This window comes from Desarmillaria tabescens (genome assembly GCF_030435595.1).
Source record: "Desarmillaria tabescens strain CCBAS 213 chromosome Unknown EV420scaffold_7, whole genome shotgun sequence".
Taxonomy (NCBI): domain Eukaryota; kingdom Fungi; phylum Basidiomycota; class Agaricomycetes; order Agaricales; family Physalacriaceae; genus Desarmillaria; species Desarmillaria tabescens.
In genome coordinates this window covers 153,912-176,722 of record NW_026848306.1, presented here as the reverse complement: position 1 = coordinate 176,722, position 22,811 = coordinate 153,912, and the positions used below count along the sequence as shown (strand labels likewise).

The 22,811-nt window shown below is 48.3% G+C and overlaps 8 protein-coding genes across 8 annotated transcripts; 6 read left to right on the top strand and 2 right to left on the bottom strand.

Annotated features, from left to right (window-relative positions):
• The first annotated feature begins 31 nt into the window (after nucleotides 1–31).
• Nucleotides 32–2,836, top strand: EV420DRAFT_1760786 (uncharacterized protein). The gene is made up of 3 exons (XM_060480637.1): nucleotides 32–132; nucleotides 179–918; nucleotides 971–2,836. The coding sequence occupies exons 1-3, from the start codon at nucleotides 64–66 to the stop codon at nucleotides 2,547–2,549; spliced, it is 2,388 nt and encodes a 795-aa protein (XP_060334801.1). The 5' UTR covers nucleotides 32–63; the 3' UTR covers nucleotides 2,550–2,836.
• Nucleotides 2,837–5,857, top strand: EV420DRAFT_1518474 (uncharacterized protein). The gene is made up of 12 exons (XM_060472064.1): nucleotides 2,837–3,134; nucleotides 3,223–3,682; nucleotides 3,735–3,877; nucleotides 3,927–4,022; nucleotides 4,073–4,281; nucleotides 4,329–4,458; nucleotides 4,508–4,609; nucleotides 4,668–4,721; nucleotides 4,774–4,992; nucleotides 5,043–5,185; nucleotides 5,241–5,345; nucleotides 5,401–5,857. Exons 1-12 carry the CDS (start codon nucleotides 3,017–3,019, stop codon nucleotides 5,749–5,751), a joined length of 2,130 nt encoding a protein of 709 aa, XP_060334800.1. The 5' UTR covers nucleotides 2,837–3,016; the 3' UTR covers nucleotides 5,752–5,857.
• A 64-nt stretch (nucleotides 5,858–5,921) lies between these two features.
• On the top strand, nucleotides 5,922–8,712 carry EV420DRAFT_1518464 (uncharacterized protein; the record flags this gene model as incomplete). Its single annotated transcript, XM_060472063.1, has 7 exons — nucleotides 5,922–6,313; nucleotides 6,368–6,606; nucleotides 6,659–6,910; nucleotides 6,966–6,987; nucleotides 7,039–7,469; nucleotides 7,519–7,774; nucleotides 7,829–8,712. Coding segments are annotated over exons 1-7 (2,182 nt in total), but the record flags the coding sequence as incomplete, so codon positions are not given.
• Nucleotides 8,713–9,495: 783 nt separating this feature from the next.
• Nucleotides 9,496–11,968, top strand: EV420DRAFT_1518462 (major facilitator superfamily domain-containing protein). Its single transcript, XM_060472062.1, has 12 exons — nucleotides 9,496–10,006; nucleotides 10,067–10,089; nucleotides 10,142–10,166; nucleotides 10,219–10,274; nucleotides 10,322–10,343; nucleotides 10,394–10,561; nucleotides 10,613–10,767; nucleotides 10,813–11,003; nucleotides 11,057–11,194; nucleotides 11,291–11,399; nucleotides 11,453–11,647; nucleotides 11,697–11,968. The coding sequence occupies exons 1-12, from the start codon at nucleotides 9,839–9,841 to the stop codon at nucleotides 11,770–11,772; spliced, it is 1,326 nt and encodes a 441-aa protein (XP_060334798.1). The 5' UTR covers nucleotides 9,496–9,838; the 3' UTR covers nucleotides 11,773–11,968.
• A 2-nt stretch (nucleotides 11,969–11,970) lies between these two features.
• EV420DRAFT_1728150 (heme peroxidase) lies at nucleotides 11,971–13,957 on the bottom strand (the record flags this gene model as incomplete). Its single annotated transcript, XM_060479869.1, has 15 exons — nucleotides 13,755–13,957; nucleotides 13,660–13,703; nucleotides 13,582–13,601; nucleotides 13,495–13,520; nucleotides 13,381–13,439; nucleotides 13,319–13,332; nucleotides 13,146–13,266; nucleotides 12,853–13,087; nucleotides 12,726–12,788; nucleotides 12,572–12,678; nucleotides 12,483–12,520; nucleotides 12,252–12,427; nucleotides 12,150–12,189; nucleotides 12,064–12,094; nucleotides 11,971–12,007 (listed from the first exon to the last, which is right to left on the bottom strand). Exons 1-15 carry the CDS (start codon nucleotides 13,869–13,871, stop codon nucleotides 11,971–11,973), a joined length of 1,128 nt encoding a protein of 375 aa, XP_060334797.1. The 5' UTR covers nucleotides 13,872–13,957.
• Nucleotides 13,958–14,954: 997 nt separating this feature from the next.
• On the bottom strand, nucleotides 14,955–15,637 carry EV420DRAFT_1745078 (uncharacterized protein; the record flags this gene model as incomplete). The annotated part of the gene is made up of 3 exons (XM_060480114.1): nucleotides 15,182–15,637; nucleotides 15,068–15,091; nucleotides 14,955–15,019 (listed from the first exon to the last, which is right to left on the bottom strand). The coding sequence occupies exons 1-3, from the start codon at nucleotides 15,486–15,488 to the stop codon at nucleotides 14,955–14,957; spliced, it is 396 nt and encodes a 131-aa protein (XP_060334796.1). The 5' UTR covers nucleotides 15,489–15,637.
• A 1,866-nt stretch (nucleotides 15,638–17,503) lies between these two features.
• EV420DRAFT_1090650 (uncharacterized protein) lies at nucleotides 17,504–18,837 on the top strand. The gene has a single exon (XM_060465785.1). The coding sequence runs from the start codon at nucleotides 17,556–17,558 to the stop codon at nucleotides 18,615–18,617; it is 1,062 nt and encodes a 353-aa protein (XP_060334795.1). The 5' UTR covers nucleotides 17,504–17,555; the 3' UTR covers nucleotides 18,618–18,837.
• Nucleotides 18,838–21,438: 2,601 nt separating this feature from the next.
• EV420DRAFT_1638420 (uncharacterized protein) lies at nucleotides 21,439–22,758 on the top strand (the record flags this gene model as incomplete). Its single annotated transcript, XM_060476826.1, has 3 exons — nucleotides 21,439–21,486; nucleotides 21,544–21,890; nucleotides 21,948–22,758. 3 exons carry the CDS (start codon nucleotides 21,439–21,441, stop codon nucleotides 22,756–22,758), a joined length of 1,206 nt encoding a protein of 401 aa, XP_060334794.1.
• Nucleotides 22,759–22,811: the final 53 nt, after the last annotated feature.

The window sequence follows — 22,811 nt, the reverse complement described above, 5'->3', positions numbered from 1 at the left end:
CCCGAACTTCCTGGTTACACGTTGATACAGTACTATTTCAAGGACTTTACTTTGCTATGCACAATGCACAGCGATGAGCACCCTTTATCCTTGGAACTAGCCAGTTTGAAAGCAGCTGTATCCAGATTTCAGGTATTGCTCTCGTTGGTTCACCATCTGTTGATGCTCATGTCCAAAGGATGAAGCTCATAGCGCCTCTGTGAAATTGCAGAGGCAAGCCCTGAATACCTCCAACTCGCACGAGAGACTCATACAATTGGAACGCGAAAATGCTGTACTCAGGTCGGAACTCAGTGTTCTTCGAGCTAATCCACATCCAGATACTTCCGAATCTCATCCAGCGGTTCTCCAATCACAAGAATTGACGCTGTCGTTAAGGAGGCTGTCGGACAAATTATCGCTCACAGAAGATGCCCTACTGGAGCGTACGACCGAACTCGCCCATGCGAACGCGGAGCTTACCAAGGCAAAAGATGCTGCAGAAGGGGCATATGCTTTGGCTGCGAGAATCCGAGGGAGGGAGGAGGATGGCAAAGTTCGGGAAAGGGACTTGGAGAAGCAGCTCAGAGAGGCACTGGAGCACAACAAGATGTCCGACCTCGTTGTGAACGAGTATGCTGATTACGTTCGCTCACTCGATGGGAAGACATCCATGTCGCCCCGTTTACCGCCGAATACAAGTCTTTCCGAAGCAAAGTCTGGCATCCATAAGCTGTTCGACGACTTTTCTTTGGAGTCCGAGGAGCTGAAAGCCAAAGTGGATCACCTCGAAGGCGAACTTGCCACTGTGCTTTCCAAGTATGAGGTGGAGATGAGAAACAAGGAGAACGATAGGGTAGAACTCGCGAAAGCACTGGCCGAGCTAGAGAAGTTGAAACTGGAAGATAATTCGGCCGCAAAAATGGTGTCAAGATACATGTACGTCGCTTTACTCTGTAACAGACACCCGGTTTCTGAACGTAACTCACAGGAAATTCTCGCAATCGGCTACGAACCGTTTGCAGGCTTCACTTGTATCCATGAAGGAAAGACATGCTGCGACGGTCAATACTCTGAGTACACAGATATCTGTACTGTCTTCCCAACTCGATCAGTCCCGTGCCGATACCGAGAAACTGAGGCTTGCGCTGGACGAAGTGGGTGGGGACGTCATGCGAGAGGCATTCGGTCGCCGCAGAGAGGTTTCGTTAAGAATTCGGATGGTTGCTCGGGAAGAGAGCATCGAGGAGTGGCTTCGGCGGTGGGCGTTACGTGCTGAAGAAGGCATCGAACGAGGAGATGACGCGAGCACGCTTTTGGAGAGGATGCTTCGTGATGCTCACGCGTTTGCAGCAGACCTCAATGGCCCCTCCGAGTCTATGGGCCGGATCATTGTGACTGAGAATGCCGTAGAAACTTTGGTTGAAGAGTTACGGACACAAACTGCTCGGAGACTCGAGTTGGAGAAGCTGGTTGTGGTGCCTCCCACTCCGGCTCATCAGAAAAATCTCCCTGAACCGCCAGCTCCGGAAGAGATGAGAGACGACCCTGAAGAGGACAGGGCAGCAGAGAAAGCAGGGGAATCGGAATCTCCCCAGGACAAATCGAAGATGATAGACATTCACCAACCTTCTCCTCGTCTAGCGTCGCAGTCCATATCTGTCTTCGATGAACTTACTCCTTCCGAATCCTCATCTTCATCCTCCACTTTGATTGCATCAGATCCCGTACCGTTTCCGACCAAAGATGATCCGTCTTTACTTGCAGAGCTCAAGCAGGTTAGTCGGCGTTACGATGATATGCAACGGGCCTTCCGTGATTGTCATCACGCACTCCAAGAGCTCAAGAACCAACTATCGGCGACCAACTCCAGTCAGGTCCTTTACACGGCAACGGAACGGCTGAACGACTATGCAGAAGACGCTCGTGTCGAACTGGAAATCCGTATCGCCGATGAGGCTCTTCTCGTGCACGGGTTCGAGACAATCCTAACTGTTCCCGGAGCGCTAGCCGATAAATCCGGAGAGTCGCCAACCTTGAAGGAGGTGGAAGCGCAAATTGACGCGTTCATTTCGGGTTCTGATCCAGCTGTAAAGAGAGCACAGCAGATTCTCTCTCAGAAGCTAGATGATATACAGCATGATATTGCTGCTATCAAGCGAGCTATACATGATCCCGACCTTCTTTCGCCTATACCCCCATCTCCTTCCTCTGCTGCTACTGGATGGATGTCCTGGACATCCCGTCCCTCGAGTCCCTCTGCTACGACATTCGGGAGCGTCATGACCAATCCGAAGCTGCGACAAGCGCAATCTATGAACTTCCAGACGCGAAAGGATCCCTACACAAATCTGGGCCTGCGTGTGTCGATGCCTCTCTCCCCGCCTGTTTCTTCGGTGTCCGTGGAGAATCGGGGACCGAGGCCAAGAACTTTGAGTGCCATGTATAGCCTTGGCCTAGCGAGAAACGCGAGCGGGACGTTGGGTGGTGGGCTTATTCCGCCCACTCCTTCGCGGGAGAGTCATGTAGAGGAGACAGAGGACGAGGATGACGACGACGACGTTGAATGAAATATTACCTGTGGTTAAAGAAACGGGACATTTATACTATAGGATAATTTATTCGTAGAGTTATTGTATTTGGAAGTGCGTAGTTGGTGTTGGTGTTGGCACCGGCACAAGGTCCCAATCAGGAACGGCCGGGTCCAGTCATTGATTATAATTACAAACATTCGAGGAAGTATGCGTATAAATTCCAGTAGAAAACATTTTCAGGAATCAGTACTTGTTGAGGATAGAGGTTTCACCAGCCACCGTATTATTTTACATTATTTTGACCGTCATTACTCGAGCTGCCGATCATTGGTACCGAAAAATCTTGGTTTCTTACTACCACCATCCCCACGGAATATACCTTGTTCGAGCCGTACCACCACGTTCCCTTCGACCGCTGCGCCTATTACCCCAACAGTACTTAATACATTGCCACGGAGACTTCGGATCCACGATTCGAGAAGCAACTTATTCAAAGTTTCCCTATGGGCCGCCAACTCCGCCCTCGAAAAGCGCGACCGAGCTACAGCGCTCTAGCTGGTCTCGATGACACAGACGGTGATGGTGCCGGACCATCTATCGTTGACCTTGAAGACGCCTCAAGTGGCAGCGACTTTGCGCCAGGAAAGGACGCCAAAGACGGCAAAGAGGATGAAACGGATGAGCTCGACGAAGAAGACGACGACGGCAGGCATGGACATCGACCTCGAAGAACCAGAACCAGTCAAGCCGAAACCCAAACCCAAAGCAAAGTCTGGAGATTCCGTCGTCAAGCCCAAAAATGCTCCTCGCGCGGCTGGTGGGTCCAGGCGGCAGATGTACGTCCTTCCGACGCCCAGCGTGAATCATCGACACCGAGCGGTACCATTGTATGCTCGTGATGGACAGGTCGAACGTCTTATGGCTCGCCCAAAGCCCTTCATGGAGACGCAAACGATGTTGACCAACAATTTTACCCAAAATGTCAGGATTACTGACCGCGTCAACAAGGCTTGGGGGTACAATGTCGGTGCTGGGCCACTATGGGAGCTCATTGAAGATAGAGGGTGGTTCAAAGAGGGTGTTGCTGATGCTGAAGTCGAGGCAGACAGACGGCCGACTGTGTATCGCAACGTGAAGATGAAAAATGATCTGCAGGTGTTAAGCCAAGAGTGCGTCGCGTCGCCTTTACCTTTTCTTGGTCGTGAAAATAACATTTGGTAGGGAAGCTGCTCCGTATCTTCCTTCTGATACCACAATGACAGAAGAGGGCGCGCTGAAGCCTCCTCCTCCCGTTCCCTGTTTCTTTGGTCCGTTCGATTCTCAAACTCGCGTCGAAATGGCCCTCTACGAGACCCGAAAGATTGGTACTTCGTTTTCAAGTTTTCTTTACGAAGATTTAACATATTCCTCTAGCCGAGTTCATCCCCGAAAGCAAATCCTATGTGTTCAATCCTGGGGCGCCTGCGTGGGGTCTTGACTGGTGTCCAATCCATCCAGATGACCGACCAGGTTAGAGTAAATGCTGCGTTTCTCCTTGGTTTATCTCGAATCCCGCGTAGGCCGTCAATATAAGCAATATCTCGCCATCGCTCCTTTCCCTACAAGTGAACATTCACCTCAAATTGGCGTTCGCGAACCTCGTCCTTCATATGCTTGCATCCAGATTTGGTGCTTGGACTCCGAAAGATTGAGTTGCGAGCTCGTCGTTTGCATTGACTCTGGCCCAGCGTATGAGTTGAAGTGGTGTCCTCTCCCATCGCATGATGCTGTACGTGACTCGATTTCCCCCTTGGGCCGTCTTTAACAGGTTCTCAGATTTCTGGCAGTGACTCGAAACCGAGAAAACTGGGATTACTTGCTGGGACATTCGAGGATGGATCTTTCTCAATCTTTGCAATACCAGACCCGGGTGACTTTGAGCGCAGCGGTCCAGAGCCTGTTTTCGGTAAATCAATATCTTTTCCTCCGCTCTTGCTGATTCGTTATATCTGTAGTTCGTATTTCTCAGCCTGTATTACGTATCGAATTGGCGGAGACAGCATGCTGGACCTTTGATTGGGCCAATAGCGAAGTCATCGCCATCGGTACAGCGAATGGTAAGAATGAGAATACATGTCCCCAAGTTGGCGTGACCACTGACTCATCTGTACGAAGGTATTATAGCTGTATACAACATTGGAGCTGCTCTCAAATCTATGGATGATCCTAGTATGTGTTCGATATTACACTATTAGTCGTTCTGACGAAATATCGTATCTAGACAGCACTCCCATCACCGACCTCCTTCCTACGCATTATATTTCCGTCCATCAATCTGCGATCCGCGCGGTGGCATGGATACGGGCACCACCTTGTGCACCTTCGGGTACACCACGTATTGATCAGGACCCCACCGTCATCGCCAGCGGCGGATATGACGGTATGGAATGTATGACAGATATACGCGACGGCCGAGGATCAGTGATGAATCGTACAAGAGGTAAATCATAGACGTTCTCTCCTGTTCACGTTTATCTAACTGAATGCTAGATGTCATCAACACGATGGCATTCTCACCTTTTGCGGGAGGTCCCATTACGATTGACCACGAGAACATCGTGAAAGCGTACTCTGCATCCCCCAGCATGCTCGGGAGAGGACATACTCTAATGGAACCTCAAGGGCCTGTTTGGGTTTGTCTCACGCCGTTCTGCGAAGTTCGCTTATGACTCACACTCCTCGTATCAGTGTCTGAGCGCATCTGACTATCATCCACAACTTGCTGTGGCTTCTGCCGATGGAGCATGTTCGACAACGAATATGTTGAGGTCCACGCGGAGGGGTGGTACGGTTGTACGTCTAGCCCGAGCATTCTCCCCTTTGGTTCGCTGACAATTTCTTCTTATAGCCCTTCTTCGTCCACAGGATATACCAGCTGGACTATAGTCGCAAATCGAAGGAGTTCCGGATGCTAGAACGGTTTCTTCCGCAAGAGACCGTTGATAGGACAAAGAATCCGGGCAGCACGAGTACGGGATCGTGGCCTCGGCAGGTTGGTATTCAGCGTGTAGTGTGGAATGAAGGCAACGGTCTGGCGTCAGCGGGACTGTTGGCTTCTGCGACGGGCTCGGGACTTTGTAGGATTGATTTCTTGGAAGGAAGGTGGATGAAGAACAAGATACCACATAATGGTATTGAGAATATCCGGTGGGAGGGTGAGGCCATGGAGGGTGAAGGTGATTCAGATGATTCTTCGTGATTGACTTTCTATTCTTCAATATTTTCATTTTTATCTTGCAATGATGTAGCTCTTTTATTTGATGTTTTTTTAAATAAATGTTTCAATTTTGACTCTGAGAACGTGCTGACTAAGACATGGCACTGCCACTAAATAGCCGGCTCCGACTGAAGTAAAATCCGAGCCGTTGATCTTTCTCTCGCTCGTCCACCACTGCTTTCTGAAAATGTCTGCAACTGCTATAGCACAAGTTCGTACTGCATCTGGAGGGACAAAAGGAACCCGTAAACGTCAGCGGGGCCGAGGGGGAAACGTTAGAGGGAAACCGCAGAACACCGATACGAATGGCGGCACCGAATCTGGACCTGTGGCAGTCGAGCAAACGGAGAAGGAAATAATTGCTGAAGATGGGAAAGCTAATGAGGCTTCCACTCAAGAAGATACGGGTGACGACGCTGTATGCTGGATTTGCGCTGAGCCAGTCAAGTATTATTCAGTATCACAGTGCAACCATCGCACTTGCCATGTCTGCGCCTTGCGACTTAGAGCACTGTATAAGAAGAACGACTGTACATTCTGCAAGGTAGGATTTATTCCGCATTTCCAAGTTATCTACAGATTCTCACATCGATTCTAGGAACCTCAGTCAACAGTAATCTTCACGACATCTGAAGACGCGCCGTTCTTGTCCTTTACGGATGAATCGACCCCGTATAAAGATGCCCGACTGTCAATATCATTCGAAACTGAGGAAATGATGCAGGAGTCGCTCATTCTTCTTCGTTTCAATTGCCCGGACGCGGACTGCGACTTCATCGCAAAAGGATGGGCAGATCTTAAGCTGCACGTCCGTGCAACGCATAATAAATTGATGTGGTATGACCTTCTTTGACAGTTATAGTATGACTTCTCTCATCATTCGCTCCAGCGATCTCTGTATACGGTCCAAGAAGGTCTTCGCCCACGAACATGCTTTATACACGTTCCCCCAGCTAGCTGCTCACCTTCCGTCGATGAATCATCGAGCTAAAGTCTCGCCTGATCAAATTGAAGGTGGTGTGCACCCGTTGTGTCAGTTTTGCCGAGAGTGTTTCTTCGACGGTGATGAACTTTTCTCGCATATGCGAGAGAAACACGAGGAATGCTTCCTATGCAAGAGAAATGGTGTCAGAGATCAATAGTGAGGTTCCCATTCTTTTATATAGGCTGTATGTTTATTTACCTTCGTTCACTAGTTTCCAGAACTACGAGAGTCTGGTCAGTCATTTATTTGCACAGTTGGCAATGGGCTGCTAACCGGTTCTGCAGGAAAGCCACTTTAATAATGCCCATCATCCATGCATGCAGGGCGCCTGTCTAGCCCAGAAATTCGTCGTGTTTAACACCCCGCTTGATCTTAAGGCTCATATGGTCGAGGAACATGGCGCCGACATGAGCTCTCGAGACAAAAAGGATGCCCGACGTGTGCCTGCTCAGTTTGAGTTTGAGGATACACCTAGTAGAAGAGGTGGAGGCCGAAGGGATCGAGAACACGAAAGGGAACCTCCCCCGCGTCAGCCACCCCCTTCTGCGCCTGGTCCATCCAGACCACCGGGTGCAGGGAGAAGACGAGAGGGATTCGGTGCCAGCTTGACGACGAATGACAACGCGAGTACCACGTCGCTTCCTACACCGCCGGTGGTAAGCCGCCGCTCTTCTCCCTCTCCTACCCGAGAGCCTGTCGATCCTGCCATCTTAGAGTAAGCGATCCTTCTTCATATTGTGTGCGTTCTCATTCGGACATCTCAGGAAACACACGGCGTTTCTCGCTCGCCTACAGAGTTTTGCAGCCAATCCTACCACGGCTATGCCGGCTGTGAGGGCAGCGATCCGAGGATACCGTGCATCTGAGTCGAGCGCCAAAGACTTGATTTCAACTATATGGAACGTACTGGATTGCCACCTTGAGCACACGGCTAGCATCATCAATGCATTCGTCGACCTTCTGGAAGAAGACGAGAAGAAGCAAGATATTTTGAGGTCATGGAAGAGCTTTGAGATTGAGGTAATCGATCTTGTCTAACCTTTTTTCGATGCCTTCCTAATTAAATGATTGTAGCAACGTCGTCAATTCCCGGATCTTGTTCCATCTTCGGTGGGCAATGAGTACGCTGGTATTACATCTGGTCGTGTACTGAACGCCAAACACTCCACTGGCTCGCGCTCTTCCCAACAGTCCTCTCGGCAGGTTCTTGATCGTGTCGCCAGGGCAGCGTCGTCGTCGTCGACATTGTCAGCAGCCCCTACGGCTGTCGCCAGATTCCCTCCTTTATCATCACAGACAGCGTCTTCCTCTTCTCCCGCGTTCCGTCAACCTCAGCACAAGACCCCGTGGTCCACTGGTGGCGCCTCAGCATCCCGCGGACCCACGCTCGTACCCAGCTCTCTTCCTGGCCCATCAGCCAAAGCTCCCCGTCCTCCTCCTCCCAAGCTAAATGAAGCCTCCTTCCCGGGATTGCCAAGCACAGCTCCGAGGGCCAAACCGCTCATCGGTGGCAACACGTCGCTGAGGAACATCTTGGGCACCTCAACACCACCCCCTCAGACGGTCTGGAGTGCGACCTCGAGTTCTAGTGCGTCTCCTGCTCCTGATGCCGCCCCCGAAGAGTCAGTTCCAAAGGGGAAGAAAAACAAGGGGAAGCAGAAGCAGACTCTGTTCCACCCTGGGTACCTTCCCTACGTGATTCTTCGCCTTTTAGATGATTAGACTTGGAGTGGACATCGGTATGTTATGTAGGAAGTTTGTCAAAATATTTCAATGTACTTCTTGGCCACAGTTATATGCAATCCAATGCGTTTACATCCAATGATACTTACTTTGGTGCTAATGGTGGGGCTATGTCCATGTTGCGGCAAGCGATTTATACATTGGCAGCGCCCTCGTTAGTTGTTTTCCGTTCAGGTTATATCAACTTCTCTGCTGTCTCATTGTCAAGAAACGAGTCTGTTCTTAGCTTAGAGCTTCCATTCTCTGACGATGTTTTCCCCCGCACAATATGTCCTCTCTAGAAACGCTGCTCTTCATGAGATCTGAAAACTCTGACCCTGACTTTGTTAGCTTTGACCTGGCCTGGGAAGATTCACAACGACGCCAATTCAGCCTACCTGCCTGGTGTATCAATTCGGTAAGCTCTTGTTAATTAAATAATGAATCCTTATATAAATACTAATATCTTTACCCCCTGCATCAAGATTCCTGAAGGGTAAAACGCACTCAGGGAATAATACCAGACCTTCGCCTTTTTCATGCCCCTTCATCTCTTGCGTGCAGTCATCGACTATCGAATGTCATTGGGTCTATCTAATGGACACTGTTAGCGGATTTCACGTAAGGGAATCTGACAGTCTGCTCCTGACATGAGCACCGATATGGGTTTTACATGTAATAAACGAGCATGCAAAGGTAAGACTCCTCGCGATAGGAATTGGACCGTCAAGGAAAGAAAACTTTAAGTCAGGAATTTGGGAAACCGCTACCCGACTTCTTTATCAAAGTCTGCCTACAAGGTTCTACGCTTTCAAGATAAGTTCTTCGAGTATGCCTAAAAGAACTTGAAATCTTATATAACCCTGAGGCTTCGGAAGTGGGCCGACCACAACGACTTTAAGAAGGCCGGCAGAAAGGGCGATCAACCTGCAATCTAGTTTGGCACCACGTCCATTCCTATCCTGCGCTTTAGATCACCGATAGGTGGGAGGATGCACAAAGATGTTTACAATGGAAAGGGCGCCGTATGCTGCGACTCGGCTTCGGTTGATGATCAGCTGCAATTGAACAAGCGGCATCATGTGGGTGCGTCGGCGCCTACTAAATCTGACATTCCTTGCTTCGCACCCACACAGTTCTCGTCCTTCTAAGCTCCAATTATCAGCATCCATGTTGATGGAGCACCGGAAAGTCCCCCGTACCTAGACTTCTTGAAGTCACATCAGAAGGTTCTTACGCAAATGTATATCGAATTTCAGCTCGTATCCTGTAGAAGCCCCCATCGGAGGCATAAACCTTAACAGATATAAAGGTAGCGGCGATGGGCTTCATTGCTCTTCGACAACCCTGCTCAATTCCATCATGCACAATTCCAGTACCCAATCGCCAGGAACCGTCGATGAAAAGACTGCAGACGAATCTACGGCAGGACAGCGGGCAGACAAAAACAACAGAGATGCCGATATACAGGCTACCCTCGCTGCGGATTACCCTGACGGCGGATGGAGGGCATGGTTAGTTGTGCTTGGGGTAGGCGCATTCTAGTGTATTCCCTTCTTTGCTTCTAAAGGCTGAACACATAATTCCTAGGCAATGTGCAGCGCATTTTCGACGTGAGCTTTTGATAGCGTCGTACGGGTGCTTGTTGTTCATTTCAATAACAAGTTTCGGTTATGTAAATGCATGGGGTGTGAGTAACTCTTGGGCATTTGAATCCATGGTAGAATTGACGTCTCTCGCAGGTGTTTCAAGCCTACTACGAGGAGGGTCTTTTGTCACACTCTAGTGCCTCTACAATGTATGCACGGGTTTCTCTAATTCGTCATGTTTATAACATGTATTCAGCGCGTGGATAGGATCCATACAGGTATTCTTTTATTATCATGCCATGGCGAAGTTAAATTGTTGACATTCCAGTATTCCCTCGTCTTCTTGCCTGGTTTGGTCACTGGTCGAATGTTCGATCTTGGATATTTCAAGATACCCTATTTTCTCGCTAGCATTCTTCTTGTAGGGGCCACATTTCTCGTAGGTGAATGCACCAAATACTGGCAGCTTCTGCTCTGTCAAGGATTTGCCATCGGAGTATGCTCCTATTCCTCTGGCCTGTATGTTTGATACTGAATTGGATACCAGCTTTCATGTGGAATGGTATTTGGTCCAACCAATAGTATCATCGGCCATTGGTTCCGGCGCAAGAGGGGCCTTGCTATGGGCTTAGCAGCCTGCGGCTCTTCTGTCGGGGGAACTGTATTCCCAATTGCCGCACGCATGCTTATACCCGCCGTTGGGTAAGTCATCTCGTGCGGTTTCCCACTCGCTAACTTCATTAACAGACTTCCATGGACCATGCGGATCATCGGGTTCATACTCATATTAAGTACTGGGATAGCAAACTTGACTCTAGAACGACGCCTCCCTCCTGTACGTGTTAAGGGAGGACTTGCGAACCTGGACGCTTTTAAGAGCGTTCCATACACTATTTACTGCATTTCAGGTTTCACGACATTTCTTGGACTATACACTGGTAAGTTTTACCCCCATTGAATCAATTGAATATACTGGCTACAGTTTCCCAAGTCTTGACATACATCGACATCAGTTCCATATCAGTTGGTATATCTTCTGATTTCTCGTTCTATCTTGTCTCTATCGCCAATGCCGGTACGCATCTCTTTTTTATGTTTGAATTGATTCTGAGCCTTAAATCAGCATCGGGTTTGGGTCGTATAGTCGCTGGAATTCTCACAGACAAGTTTGGTTCGTCCCGCATCGCTGATCTCTTCTGTGTACTTCTGAGCTACTGAAATTCAGGTGCTGTGAATTATATGGCTCCCGTAACTCTCGCAGCCGGCTTGCTGACATATGCCTGGCCATTTGCACGAGACAAACCTTCTATCATTGCTATTTGCAATACTTACGGGTGCGTTCATTCTCCGCGGCTCGAGAAACGTACCTTCAACATCACCTGCCTAGCTTTACCAATGGTGCTTACATTTCGTCGTTTTTGATACCTATCTTTGAGCTCGGTGATATGGACGACCTCGGAAGAAGACTGGGAATGGCCATGACCATCGCTGCGTCTGGTGCATTAGCTGGTCCGCCGATTTCTGGCGCAATATACAGTGCAACCGGAGGATTCGAAGCAGTCGGATACATGCAGGTGCTTCAGTTCATCTCGTCTTAGCTCGGGGTTTTGCTGATTATTGAATACAGGAAGCACTATAGTTCTCACCGTGGTGTTGATGCTTATAGTTCGTCATCTAGTGCTCGGAAGGTTGGTAGGAAAGTTTTAGGTATGACATTACCATGCAGCTTCCTCTCAGAATGTCGGCTATGACTGCTTTTATGTTCCACTTTTTCTCTCACGTTGTCATAAATTATGTGCGTAGATATTTTTGCAAAGGCACGCGACAGGACTAGATGTATCATTCACCGCAACTATGTATATAGATGTACTTTCAGACGTAATCAGACGAGTTGATATGACATACCTAATTGGACTGGAGTGGCAAACGATCATTCTCGATGCTAACGGAAGCAGTCATGAGTCGAGAGCTACATCGGATAACCTTTATAAGACGTACTGTGTGGGTGAAGGAACTGCCGTACTAGGACCTTTCCCGCATTTCATGAGATTCTTGTGGAGCTATAAGCAGAAGAAGACGCTCACCAGGATCAGCCGTGATGTGCGGAAACTCCACGTCAGGACACTATTGAAAATCAAGGAACAATCAGAATTCCAGGACATATTCATAAGCCCACGCCAACGAACGGAAGCTTCAATGTCCTCAAGTGACTTTCCAGCCGGCAGATGAGGCAGAGGCACCTCGAATGCCTCAGGTTCCGGAATGACTTCAGAACAATCAACGAGAGAGTTGACATCTTGTCCGATCACTGCGACTTTTTCCATGGCTCTTTTGAACCGGGGTGCGATAGATTCTGGGTGACCTGCCGTGAAGAGCGTGAGTAGGTGGGCTTGATCTATGTAAAGCACAAGACGTACTGATCAACGATTGCCAATGGCATGCGGTCCTTAGATCTCTTCAAGAGCACTATCAGCGAGTTCTATTGGAAGGGCTAAAATCGTCGGACCTAGCAAGTCGGTGATCTGCAAGCAGGCGAAACTCCCCATCAAGAGGAGATTTGGCTTCTCCGACGTGTTCACCATCTCCGGGCCAGTCAGTGCCATTCAACAATGTCTGATGAATTGAATAAGATCATCCGTAGTGTTGAGGGAACGACATACTTCAACGAAGAACTGCGCGTCTAGAATCGTAGGGGTAGAGTCGAAAGGAGTGAAGGGAATGCTCTAAATCATTATGGGTTAAAGCGCTTTCCCCCCACCATATTGTATTAATATTGATCACACTCACTGGATCCACTTTCTCTTGAAATGCCACGCTGTGTGAGGCAAGAAGGTCAATCAAATCAGAAGGACTGAGCCCCGCATCCGCCATTCTAGCAAGTAGCACATCGACGGTTTCTTCCGCTCCTGGAAGTAGACCGTTATTCGGTGCCGCAGCTGTGGCTGGGGGACGGCCCGCCAAGAATTGTAAACGTGGACCTCCTGGACAGTTGCGCAGAGCCACGGCGCCGGCAAATTGGATCCTGCAGTAATTTCATCAGTAAGAGCGTTGTCACCTAGGCAGAGGTACTTAGGGCTGACATGTCTCCAAACGAAACATTGTACAATTCAGCGTAAGGCCGTTCTACGGTGGCGATGGTCCGTAAACCAGCATTACGAGGATAGTTCAGTTCCGAAGCGGCAAAATACATCATCGAACCATCTAACTCCAGGGTGAGGTCGGATGTACTACTCTCGAGACGAATTTTGAATACCTGCGCCGCCGCCACTAGAACGACATCAAGTACATGTACGTCAGGGATAGAGAATCGCGTACCCAAACAGTCCTTGTTCAATTAGAGAAGAGGAGTAGCCAATTGCGTCATGGAAAGGTAACTAGAATGGAATGCATTTAGTACCCACATTCTCCGGATAAACTGGGGGGACTTACACGTATAGCATCGGACGCTACTTCATCTGAAGGCCGTCACGCTCATGTGGATATGATACTCAATGAATTTGGGAGAAAATGGCGCACCGCAGATACCGCCGTTATACCTCGTATAGGTTAGTACAATGTGAAAAGCAGCTGTGGTAGTAGGAGGCTATAGCGTACATGTGCACTTGTATATCCTCAAGGACATCGAACCAGATGCAACACTGTCGACGAAGGTCAGCACATGAGACAATTCTAAAGCCATTTTTCCGAACCTGAGCAGAAGACACGGTTTTTCCATTGCTACAAGTCGCGCGGGGAGTGACCACTCCGGAAATGGCGATCAAGGACGAAAGGAGAGCTAGGAGTCGGAAGAGCATGTTGCGAGCCATGACTGACCGTCTGTTGGATGTTCATGTCAATAACCTGGAGTTTTTATACGAAGCCATAGGCAGCGATGCGCGCTACCAGTGGACGCGACCTTCTCCCGTCTTCTCACGTACACATGGCACCAGATTTTGTGGATGGAGAGGTTACTGATTGGGTTGTAGTCATATTCCAAGTTCTACGACCACGTCAGCAGGAAGCTCGAGGAGTTCTGATATCGTCGTTGAAAGAGAAAAGATGGTGCACGGCAATCAGTTATGTTCCTGGATACAAATATCGTACGGGAAAGGTGGATGCTTAAGCTGGAGCCACGTAAGCAGGATGAACGCAGAAAGTATGAGATCGTGGCATAAGCTCTAAACCGGTCCGTAGCTTGTGGTCTTTGAAAAAAGACATTTCTCGAAGCATTGTCACCAGACAAGTTAAAAGACAAAACCAAGCAGACGAACGGCGAGCCGCACAAGGGCAACATAGAGTTATAGAGCATTATAACACTTGATAAAGGAAATAAACAAATTCCTACGGGAGTACAGAGGATGTCGTGAGGGCTGTAGCACCGTATCCTCGGGCAATCGGGTACGCCCAACTCGGTGAGCCGTGCCTACCTCTACCGTCGTTTCCTGTCAACGTGTACAACCGATAGTCGGAGGTCCCCGCGACAGGAAAATGACGACCAGTGCTCACGAGAAGTCCTGCCTGGAATACGTTCCGGTTCATTTCGGGGCCCTAGCTCATGACGTGGCGAATAATAATCACAAGTTTGAAGAAACAGTCCTTTATAATACTTAATGATAAAAGCCACATCGTGTCCTGAGACGGCGTCACTGGGAAAGATTGGTTAGTTGAGAATGTCAGGCCGAAATTCCTGTCAGTAGTCGCTGGAGCAATTGCAGAACAGACGGAAATTAGGAGTCATCAAGATTCTTCTTCCAGCAGATCATTAGTAGCGAGCCGTGCCGAGTCTCGATGTCGTCATTTTAAATGCTCACCTCGGCGAGTTCGAACAATGTTAATGAACATTGAGTTGGTGTGATAAACATGGACGCGGAGAATGCCGTGGCCTGAGCCGGCAGGTTACCTAAACAGACTCAAGCGATGCTGGCCACCTCCTGCACCGCGCCGTCACCGCGCCCTGAACTGAGAACTGGTTCAGCTACAGAATTTTCTCTAGGCCTCCAAGTATTACTAACTGTCTACTCACCCAAAGACTCGGAACCATTACACGCTACATGCCAAAATTTCATGCCGAACCCTCCCATTCAAATCTCCCAATGGTTGTATTCAGGGAGATTCTCTATGGTCAGCTGCAGCTGACACTCCATGACCTTCAAGACCTCCCAGTCTTGCATAGTGAAGTCCTTCACCGGTGGAAAGTGTTTTAAGAGCGAGTAAAGCTGCTCGGGGCCGTCGAACTCGACATTAGAAAGGAACATGCTTTTTTCAGGGATATTGCTGCGAACGTTGATTGAGAAGTCTTTCCGTGTGGTGTTTGGAATTGTTAATATTTTGATGGTCTCGAGACGAGTGAGCGATGATAGGATCTGCTGCCCCGATGAAGAGGTAAATGTCAGTGTTGAGACAACAACTGTTTTGATGCATGGGCCAAGATGCGGTGCAGACATGAGGACAGAGAGAAACCGCCCCTCCAGGACGTCCAGGCTTTTACTTCTGAAGGGAGGTAAAAGCCAAAATTTTTTGAAGAGATGAACTAGTTGGTGAGGGCCAACGCATCCGCGTGGCAGGTCCGAGTCCTATGTTTTTTTTTTTCTTTTCAAAAAAAAAAAAAGAAAAACGTAACATTGACAATAACAATTGAATTCATGGACTAATAACTATAACAGATGTATGGGTTTTCCAGAATATGCACAACTTTGCGGCGACATTCCGATTATATGCAGACTGGGATAAGGAACTCGAGGAGGCTTGCGATGGATTACTGGGTGAAGCTGAGTGCTGATAAATAGACGAAGGAAGAATGTGAGATGACATGTAGGTAATCTTTGCTCTGCCGATTCTCCAGCTGAACCCAAGTGTTGCATAGTCTGTCATGTCGCCGCCACAGTACATGGTCATAACCCCTGTTTCTACCGAGTCGACCTCTGCATCCGCGCCCGCGCCCTCCTTCTCGACAAAGAAGTCAGCTATGTCTTGCTATTCACCATCATCTTAGAAACTAGGAAGGACGGTGAGAATTACTCCTATTTTCTTCTTATTCTGTCATAGTTTATCACCTACCTAGGCAAGGCTCGTGCGCTCTTCACTCGCCCCTCACACTGCCCACCATCCTCCATCCTCAACACCCTGCCAAAAACATGCGGAAGCGCCACCTGCACCGACTCCAAGTGCATCGGAATGTGGCTTATCGAAGACTGCCAGGGCCTTCATTATCCGAACTCCATCATGGTCTGAGAGCTCCCTTCCAACGGTGGTACCGCGACATTGCGAGCGTGAAAAATTAGCAGAGGACCATTACGTGGAAGACTGGCAAACCTTTCGTGTCGGAGAATCTTTTTTCTTGGATCATCGATATGGGTCGTCTCTTGCCTACGAGCCTCGCGGATTTTAGGGTCCATGGAGAGTTGGACTAACATCACGATCCTTGGGCTGGTGCGTCGTTTCCATGTCTTCTTGTCATGGTTGACTCAACCCCTGTATACTATGTCAGACTTGTCTGTACCACTTTACATCCCGAAAGGTTACACACAACTCGGTCTTCATAGCGATGGGAAAATCAGAGCTCAGAAGGGTCTTGAAGAGCACCGAGAGGCGGACAACAAGGGTAGACAAGACGAGAACAAGACGAGACAGGGCGTCAAGCAGGACATATACTCGGTAGTTTTGGTCCTTAAAGTGAAGAGTCTCAGCAAGTATAATACTACTCACCGACACCTCATTAAATCCATCCTAATGACGTGTATAATTCTGAATCCATCGAGCGCATTTGTGTATATGAAATGTTACTTGCTGGGAAGTGCACGCAACCCCGCAATCACGAAAGAGATGAGGAAGGGGCAGACTTGACAGCCCTATCATGCTTCTTCAATGTCGTCCACCAACCAACAGTCACAGAATGAAAGGAGGGGAAAAGAAAGAGATAACCAACCGGCAACAGAACACGACAGCGACAATGGGGAACGAATAGAAAACATCGTCAGGTAGACAGACCGGCAATGGCCGTCAACGAATAGAATTATTCCCACGGTATGCTCAGGTAGCCAGTCCGGCAAATTCCGTGATGAATTGATATCCCAAATAGAATTTCCCACGGGTTGTTCAGGACAGCATAATGACCGAGTATCCTATACACTGCTGTGGTAAGCCGGTATTTTGAGGGGGTCAAATACCTTTGTGTTTTTTGCACCGTATTTTAGTCGCAAATCCACCTGAGAAAATACTGAAAGAAAACCTGACCGTTTTTTGAATAAAATTTACCTAAGAGGATTTCGGGGGCAAATCCCGCTTAAAAAACGGTGCGTATTTGGATCCGTATTTGGAAGGAAGGTTTTGGCGTACAAAAATACCAACCGTCTTTGTTCTGGGATTTACATAAGGGATTTGGAGCCCAAATCCCTAACAAATACTCAACCCTTTGTCTGTTGGCTGACATAGGTATTTGTTCGGGATTTGGAGACCACTGGAAGGAGCACGACTCGGATGCCAGGGCGCAGGCGATATGGCGAAGTACGCTTATGCGTACATCTTCTCGTCCAGTGGACATGGTCTTCAGTATTATGGGACTTTTTGGCGTCAGCCTCAATGTGCGTCAATTCAAGAAGAATGATCGTCTTAAAGCCACAATTGCGTTGTCTCAAGAGATCCTCTGTAAAGGTGGAAGAGCCAACTGGCTCGGAGCGTCGCTACGTCTCCCGCCATGCAGACAGCTCTCTTCGTTTCCACAGCTTCCGCAGACGAGCGTCGATGCAATTCCGCGTATCCCAACAGAGGATGGTTTACGGGACGTGGCCGAAGTTATCGAGCATTCGAATTATAACTGGTGGCTCAATGGGTTACCTACAGGGAAGATGGACGACGAAGGGTATCTCTTGTTTGCAGCGAAAGCGATCGCTTTTAGACCGACACGATATCGTCGAGACCTCATATCCAAGGCCATCTTGGCATCAGAAGATGGTCTCGGACGGCTTCTTATGAAGGACGTAGATCTGAAGGTCTGGGAAATTGTGGATGATGAAAGTAGGTCTGGCAGTTGGAATACGATGTGTCAGAATCTCGATGAAGCACTCCGGAATTCGGTCCTCCATCCTCGACTCCCTAAAAATCATGAGATGGCAGAACAGCCTTTCACAAGCCATTCGCGTGTCTATGCAGTATCTGTGGGAAAAACAGAGCAATATACCAGCAGTATACCCTCCCTTGGCCTAGACTTGGCCAATAAGACTTTAAGAGCCGTCGTAATCGAAGAGCATTCTCCGGGAAAGTTTCACCGGGCTTCATACTTTGAAATAGACGACGAGTTTCAATCTTTCGTCGATGCTTGGCCTGAACGAGAGATTTGTATTGGTGGTCCTACCTCCCCGGCGATCAGAGACCCGGGCCTCGGCCTCGGCCTGGCTGCCTATGAACCAACCCATGCTACACCTTTTATGGTGGAAGTGATGAACATAGGCTACGAACCTCCAAACGTAACCATTGAAGGATCTGATGGGCCTACTATATATATTGGAGGGTCTGCCCAGCCAAGGAGAGAAGAGCGTAAGTCTGATTACCCCAAACCTACTCAGCATGTTAGTTAACCGTATGCAGCCTTCGACGCAGCAGTGAATTCTCCAGAAATACTTGTCCAAAAACATGAAAGCTGCATGACGATGTTAATCAGGAGTGTATTGCAGTTTTTACATATTAGATCCATGTCCACCACAACTTACCATTAAATAATGCAGCGTTCAACACTCTGGGGATTCCCACTGCACCTGTTATATGAGTACGGTCGTAAAACCTACATGCAGATGATGGGCCTGTGTTGTATGTATGTCATTGGGCAGACTCGACGGTGCGATGACGTAGCATGAGATGTTTTTGGATACTTGTAGGATGCGGCGGAATGTGTAGCGGATACGGTTGACGCTGTTGAGCGAATTCAGGTGTCGGCTATAGCCCAAGCAGTCTCCTCAAGGCATCAAACATGTCTCAGAGGCGTGCATGCAAGTCTTAGATGCGTACAATGTTCGGACTCTAGGCAGGTAAGTTGAGTAAGTTGTCGCGCCGTTCGGCGGTGCATCTAGCATCACGTGAAGTCAAGCAATTTTGTCTCCGTAAAATGAAATTCTGAAGGACACAGTATTGTAATAGTAGCAATAGAATAATAAGTGACGCACCATGAAGTCATAGAACATGTAAATCCGCTAACGTCCTACTTGAATGGCCATGGCAGAACTTAAATTCACACATGTTATGGTAAGGAAAAAAGGTAGGCAACTTGATCACATTGCAGAGTCGTTGAACAAATGAACAAAGGAACAAAGGAACAAAGGATACAAATGTGCTACATGAGAGCGGGACATGTTAGCTAGTCCAAGTGTGATCCAGAAGAAGCGGAGCTTGGAGAGTACAAGTCATGATCAAGGATTGCAGGTAAGTCTTCTACCGGTCGCAAGTCGGTCAATCTGAGTTCGTGTGCCAGGTGGAGAATCAAGGAAGGGATCCAAGGGCGTCGTTGGAGAAAGAGAGAGACAGACAGTTGACCCCGTTTACGTGACCAAAGTTCTCGAGACACGCGTTCTCGCCTAATTTGGTTCCGCTTTCACACCAAATTGCTTAGACTTGATTACATTTGGTCGTAGTACGATACTACAAGCACAATATCCTTTCCGAACGCTCTGATAAGCTGATAAGTGATAGAATTTGATCTACATCTAAAACAACAGATAAGCGACCTCAAGTGAAAGTTAAGCAAAAGTGCAAGTGAACTTAAGTGATTATTTTGCCTAACAAATGAAATTGTTAACCACCTGCACTACTCGTTATTATATTCTTAGGCTAAGAATTTTCGTTATCTTATCTCAAAAATTACCGGGTTTCTACAAAATAATGAGAATCGATCGAACTTTTTTTCGGCTGCCCAATATAGTAATTCCCCATCTTGGATTCCACCAAATGCATAAGCACTGCGAATTATACCTTCCTGACGTACAACTGAGCTATATTCCTCCGAATTATCCATCAAAGGCTCTGATATCACCACCCGGGCCTTTGGTTTGTGATCCTCATGAATCCGCTAATCTGGTCTGTCAAATCTCAAATCAGCGGTATTTTCTTCATCACTGCAGGCTCCATTGCATGACTTGATGACACCAAAACATTGTGTCCTGCTTCGGGAATCAATTCTAAACCATTTATTCTATCATTACTGTTGCTCTTGGTGTTGAGTCGCTGTTGAAAGAAAACCGGTGCCTATGAATTACTATATTGGGTAGCCGAAAAAAAGTTCGATCGATTCTCATTATTTTGTAGAAACCCGGTAATCTGTTGTCTTCATACGCATTTCGAGCACGAAAGTCTCTCACGTATTTCGCAAACAATGGTTTATATGTCTTCCAAAGTCTATTTTCTGGCCGCGTGAATGCTAGCTCAGGTTGGTCATCAATGACGACAACTTCTCTTCACTACACCCTGCCCGCTCACCTGAAGAGGCCAAGTCTACCGCTTGCTGCATTGTCCGCGGGATTGTCTGGATTTGAAATTCTACGCTCTCTCCACTCTATGACCGTGTCCACATCTCGCTGATTCCACTACAGCGTCTTATATACTTGGTCTAGAAGCTCCTGGTCCAGAAAGTGATTCCTGTTCCTCCATCATAGATATCATAAGCTAACCTGCATCAGTTACTTAGGTACCATCTTCTCTGACGAGCAGCACAGATCGTCATTCAAAGTGACGAGTGACCAAGATCTCAATGATGTGCCGCCGGTATCGAAGTTTTGTGGTGGGAAAGCTTGATGTGGGTTAAAGAGTGCGATCAATAGTGGAGCTCAGACGTGAGAACTTTGTCTGTCGAGTTGTTGGCCCACTAAAATGAAATCAGCAGGCACCCACCGTCTCCTGCTTATCGCTTCCGGATCTTTATATTATCCGCCTCAGGTACTCGACCTCTTTTTGGCTAGATATTCCCTTGTATCATTGTCCAGAAATCAAGTACCCTACAGTTGTCGCCTTGGTTCAGATAAATGGGTACACTGCGCCGCAACACTCCTCTCCATGTTCTGCTAAGCTTACTCCCGAGAAATACTTCACTCTGACGAGATATCACGCTCGTCTTGCGTTTTTCTCTGTCTCTGACGGCTACGCGGTGGATCAGGAATCAAATCGCACGACCGTCGGCTATGATAATTCTCAGCTCAATTGACGACTTCGCTGTAACTAAACCCTTACTCTCACTATCGCTGTCGCCATCCTACCAAATTGTCTTGCGTTTCCTCCCTCTCTGACGACGCAGTGACCGCGTATGACTGCCGGCTACGACAGCTCTCATCCCAATCGACTTGGTTATAACCAAACCCTACTATCACTATTACTGCCGCCGTCCTACAGTACTATCATCCAGGCTCTCACCGGAGAATGCTATTTGATTTACCCGCAGAACTAACGGACCATGTCGTAAAACAGGTACGTGTTCTAATTTTATAGTCTGCATACTTATCTTACAACCTGAAACCTCTCTAGTTGAATAACCACAGCGACCTCTTACGTTTGGGTTCATCGTGCAAACAAGCACGTGCCGCGTGCAAGCCTAAAATCTTCTCCGATCTAAGGATCCAAATCGGTCGTGAATCCCAGAACGACAGAAACATCTCTCTTCTCAAGAGCCTGTCCCGCGGAGAGACAGACGTAGCGAAATTCGTACATAACTTGTCGATCTTCACGATCTTCCCTCATCGTTACAACTCTCGCCGTTCCGAGTTGGCAGATGCCTATAACAGGACAGCTCGTACGAAGGCGCGCGCATTGGAGAGGATGCTGAAGCTAATCGTTCGCGTGATCCCGCAGTTTGTTTCCCTGGAGTATATTCAGTGTGTGATTTTCTTGTGTTGGTTGTATGCTGTTAACATCTGATGATCGCATCTCAGTTGTGATTTGGAGCCTTCAGGTGGTTACAAAGCTGTTGATGTCGACACCATCGTCCGGGCTCTGGCGAGTCTACCCTGCCTCACCAGCTTGAGCCTCGATTTCGGACATGGCCCATTCCTTCTGGTCCCCCCATATCTAACCAGATCCTCTTTAAGTCAATTCAAAAACCTCCACTCTGTAGAGATATGGGGAGAAGCCAGTTCCTACGAAACTGTCCTCGGTCCATTGCTCGCGAACAATCCTGGGCTGACCCGTTTAACCATCTTTGGTGGACGGTCCGTACTCGTGACATCACTCAGTGAAATCGAGGCCCGGTACAATATCCGCGCCGTCCCTGCTATCACTAGTATTTTCGTTGGATGTTCCTTGGACGCTACCATCCCGCGATTCCTGCCCCATCTTCGCCATCTCCGCACCGCAAACGTTGACATCCCAGATGACTTTTGGACGGCCCTCACCCATAGGGGAGTTAAACTTGTCACTTTACTCACTAATACCACAACGGACGCCCTTATGGCGTATCTCGAGTCTTACTCTGGTCTAGAGGTGCTTTCGTTGTCACCGGTGAACGATCATCACGCGGAGGCGTTCTATCGGCACGTTCTCGTACAACATTCCTACTCATTGAGAAAGCTCTCCATTGAGATTAAGTCGGTGGGGAAATGGTGCGTTGGTCCGCGTGTTCTTGAGGTGTTATCACGATGCATGGGGTTGGTCGAGCTGAATGTGCCCATCTATGTGACGCATCAACCTGGTGTAGTGTACGATCCACGACAAGTTGCTGTGAGTATCTTGGAAATCTTGTCGTGAAGTCAATCAACGCTTACGCCAGGTGGACCTCCAACATCTCCTCGCCCTGCTAC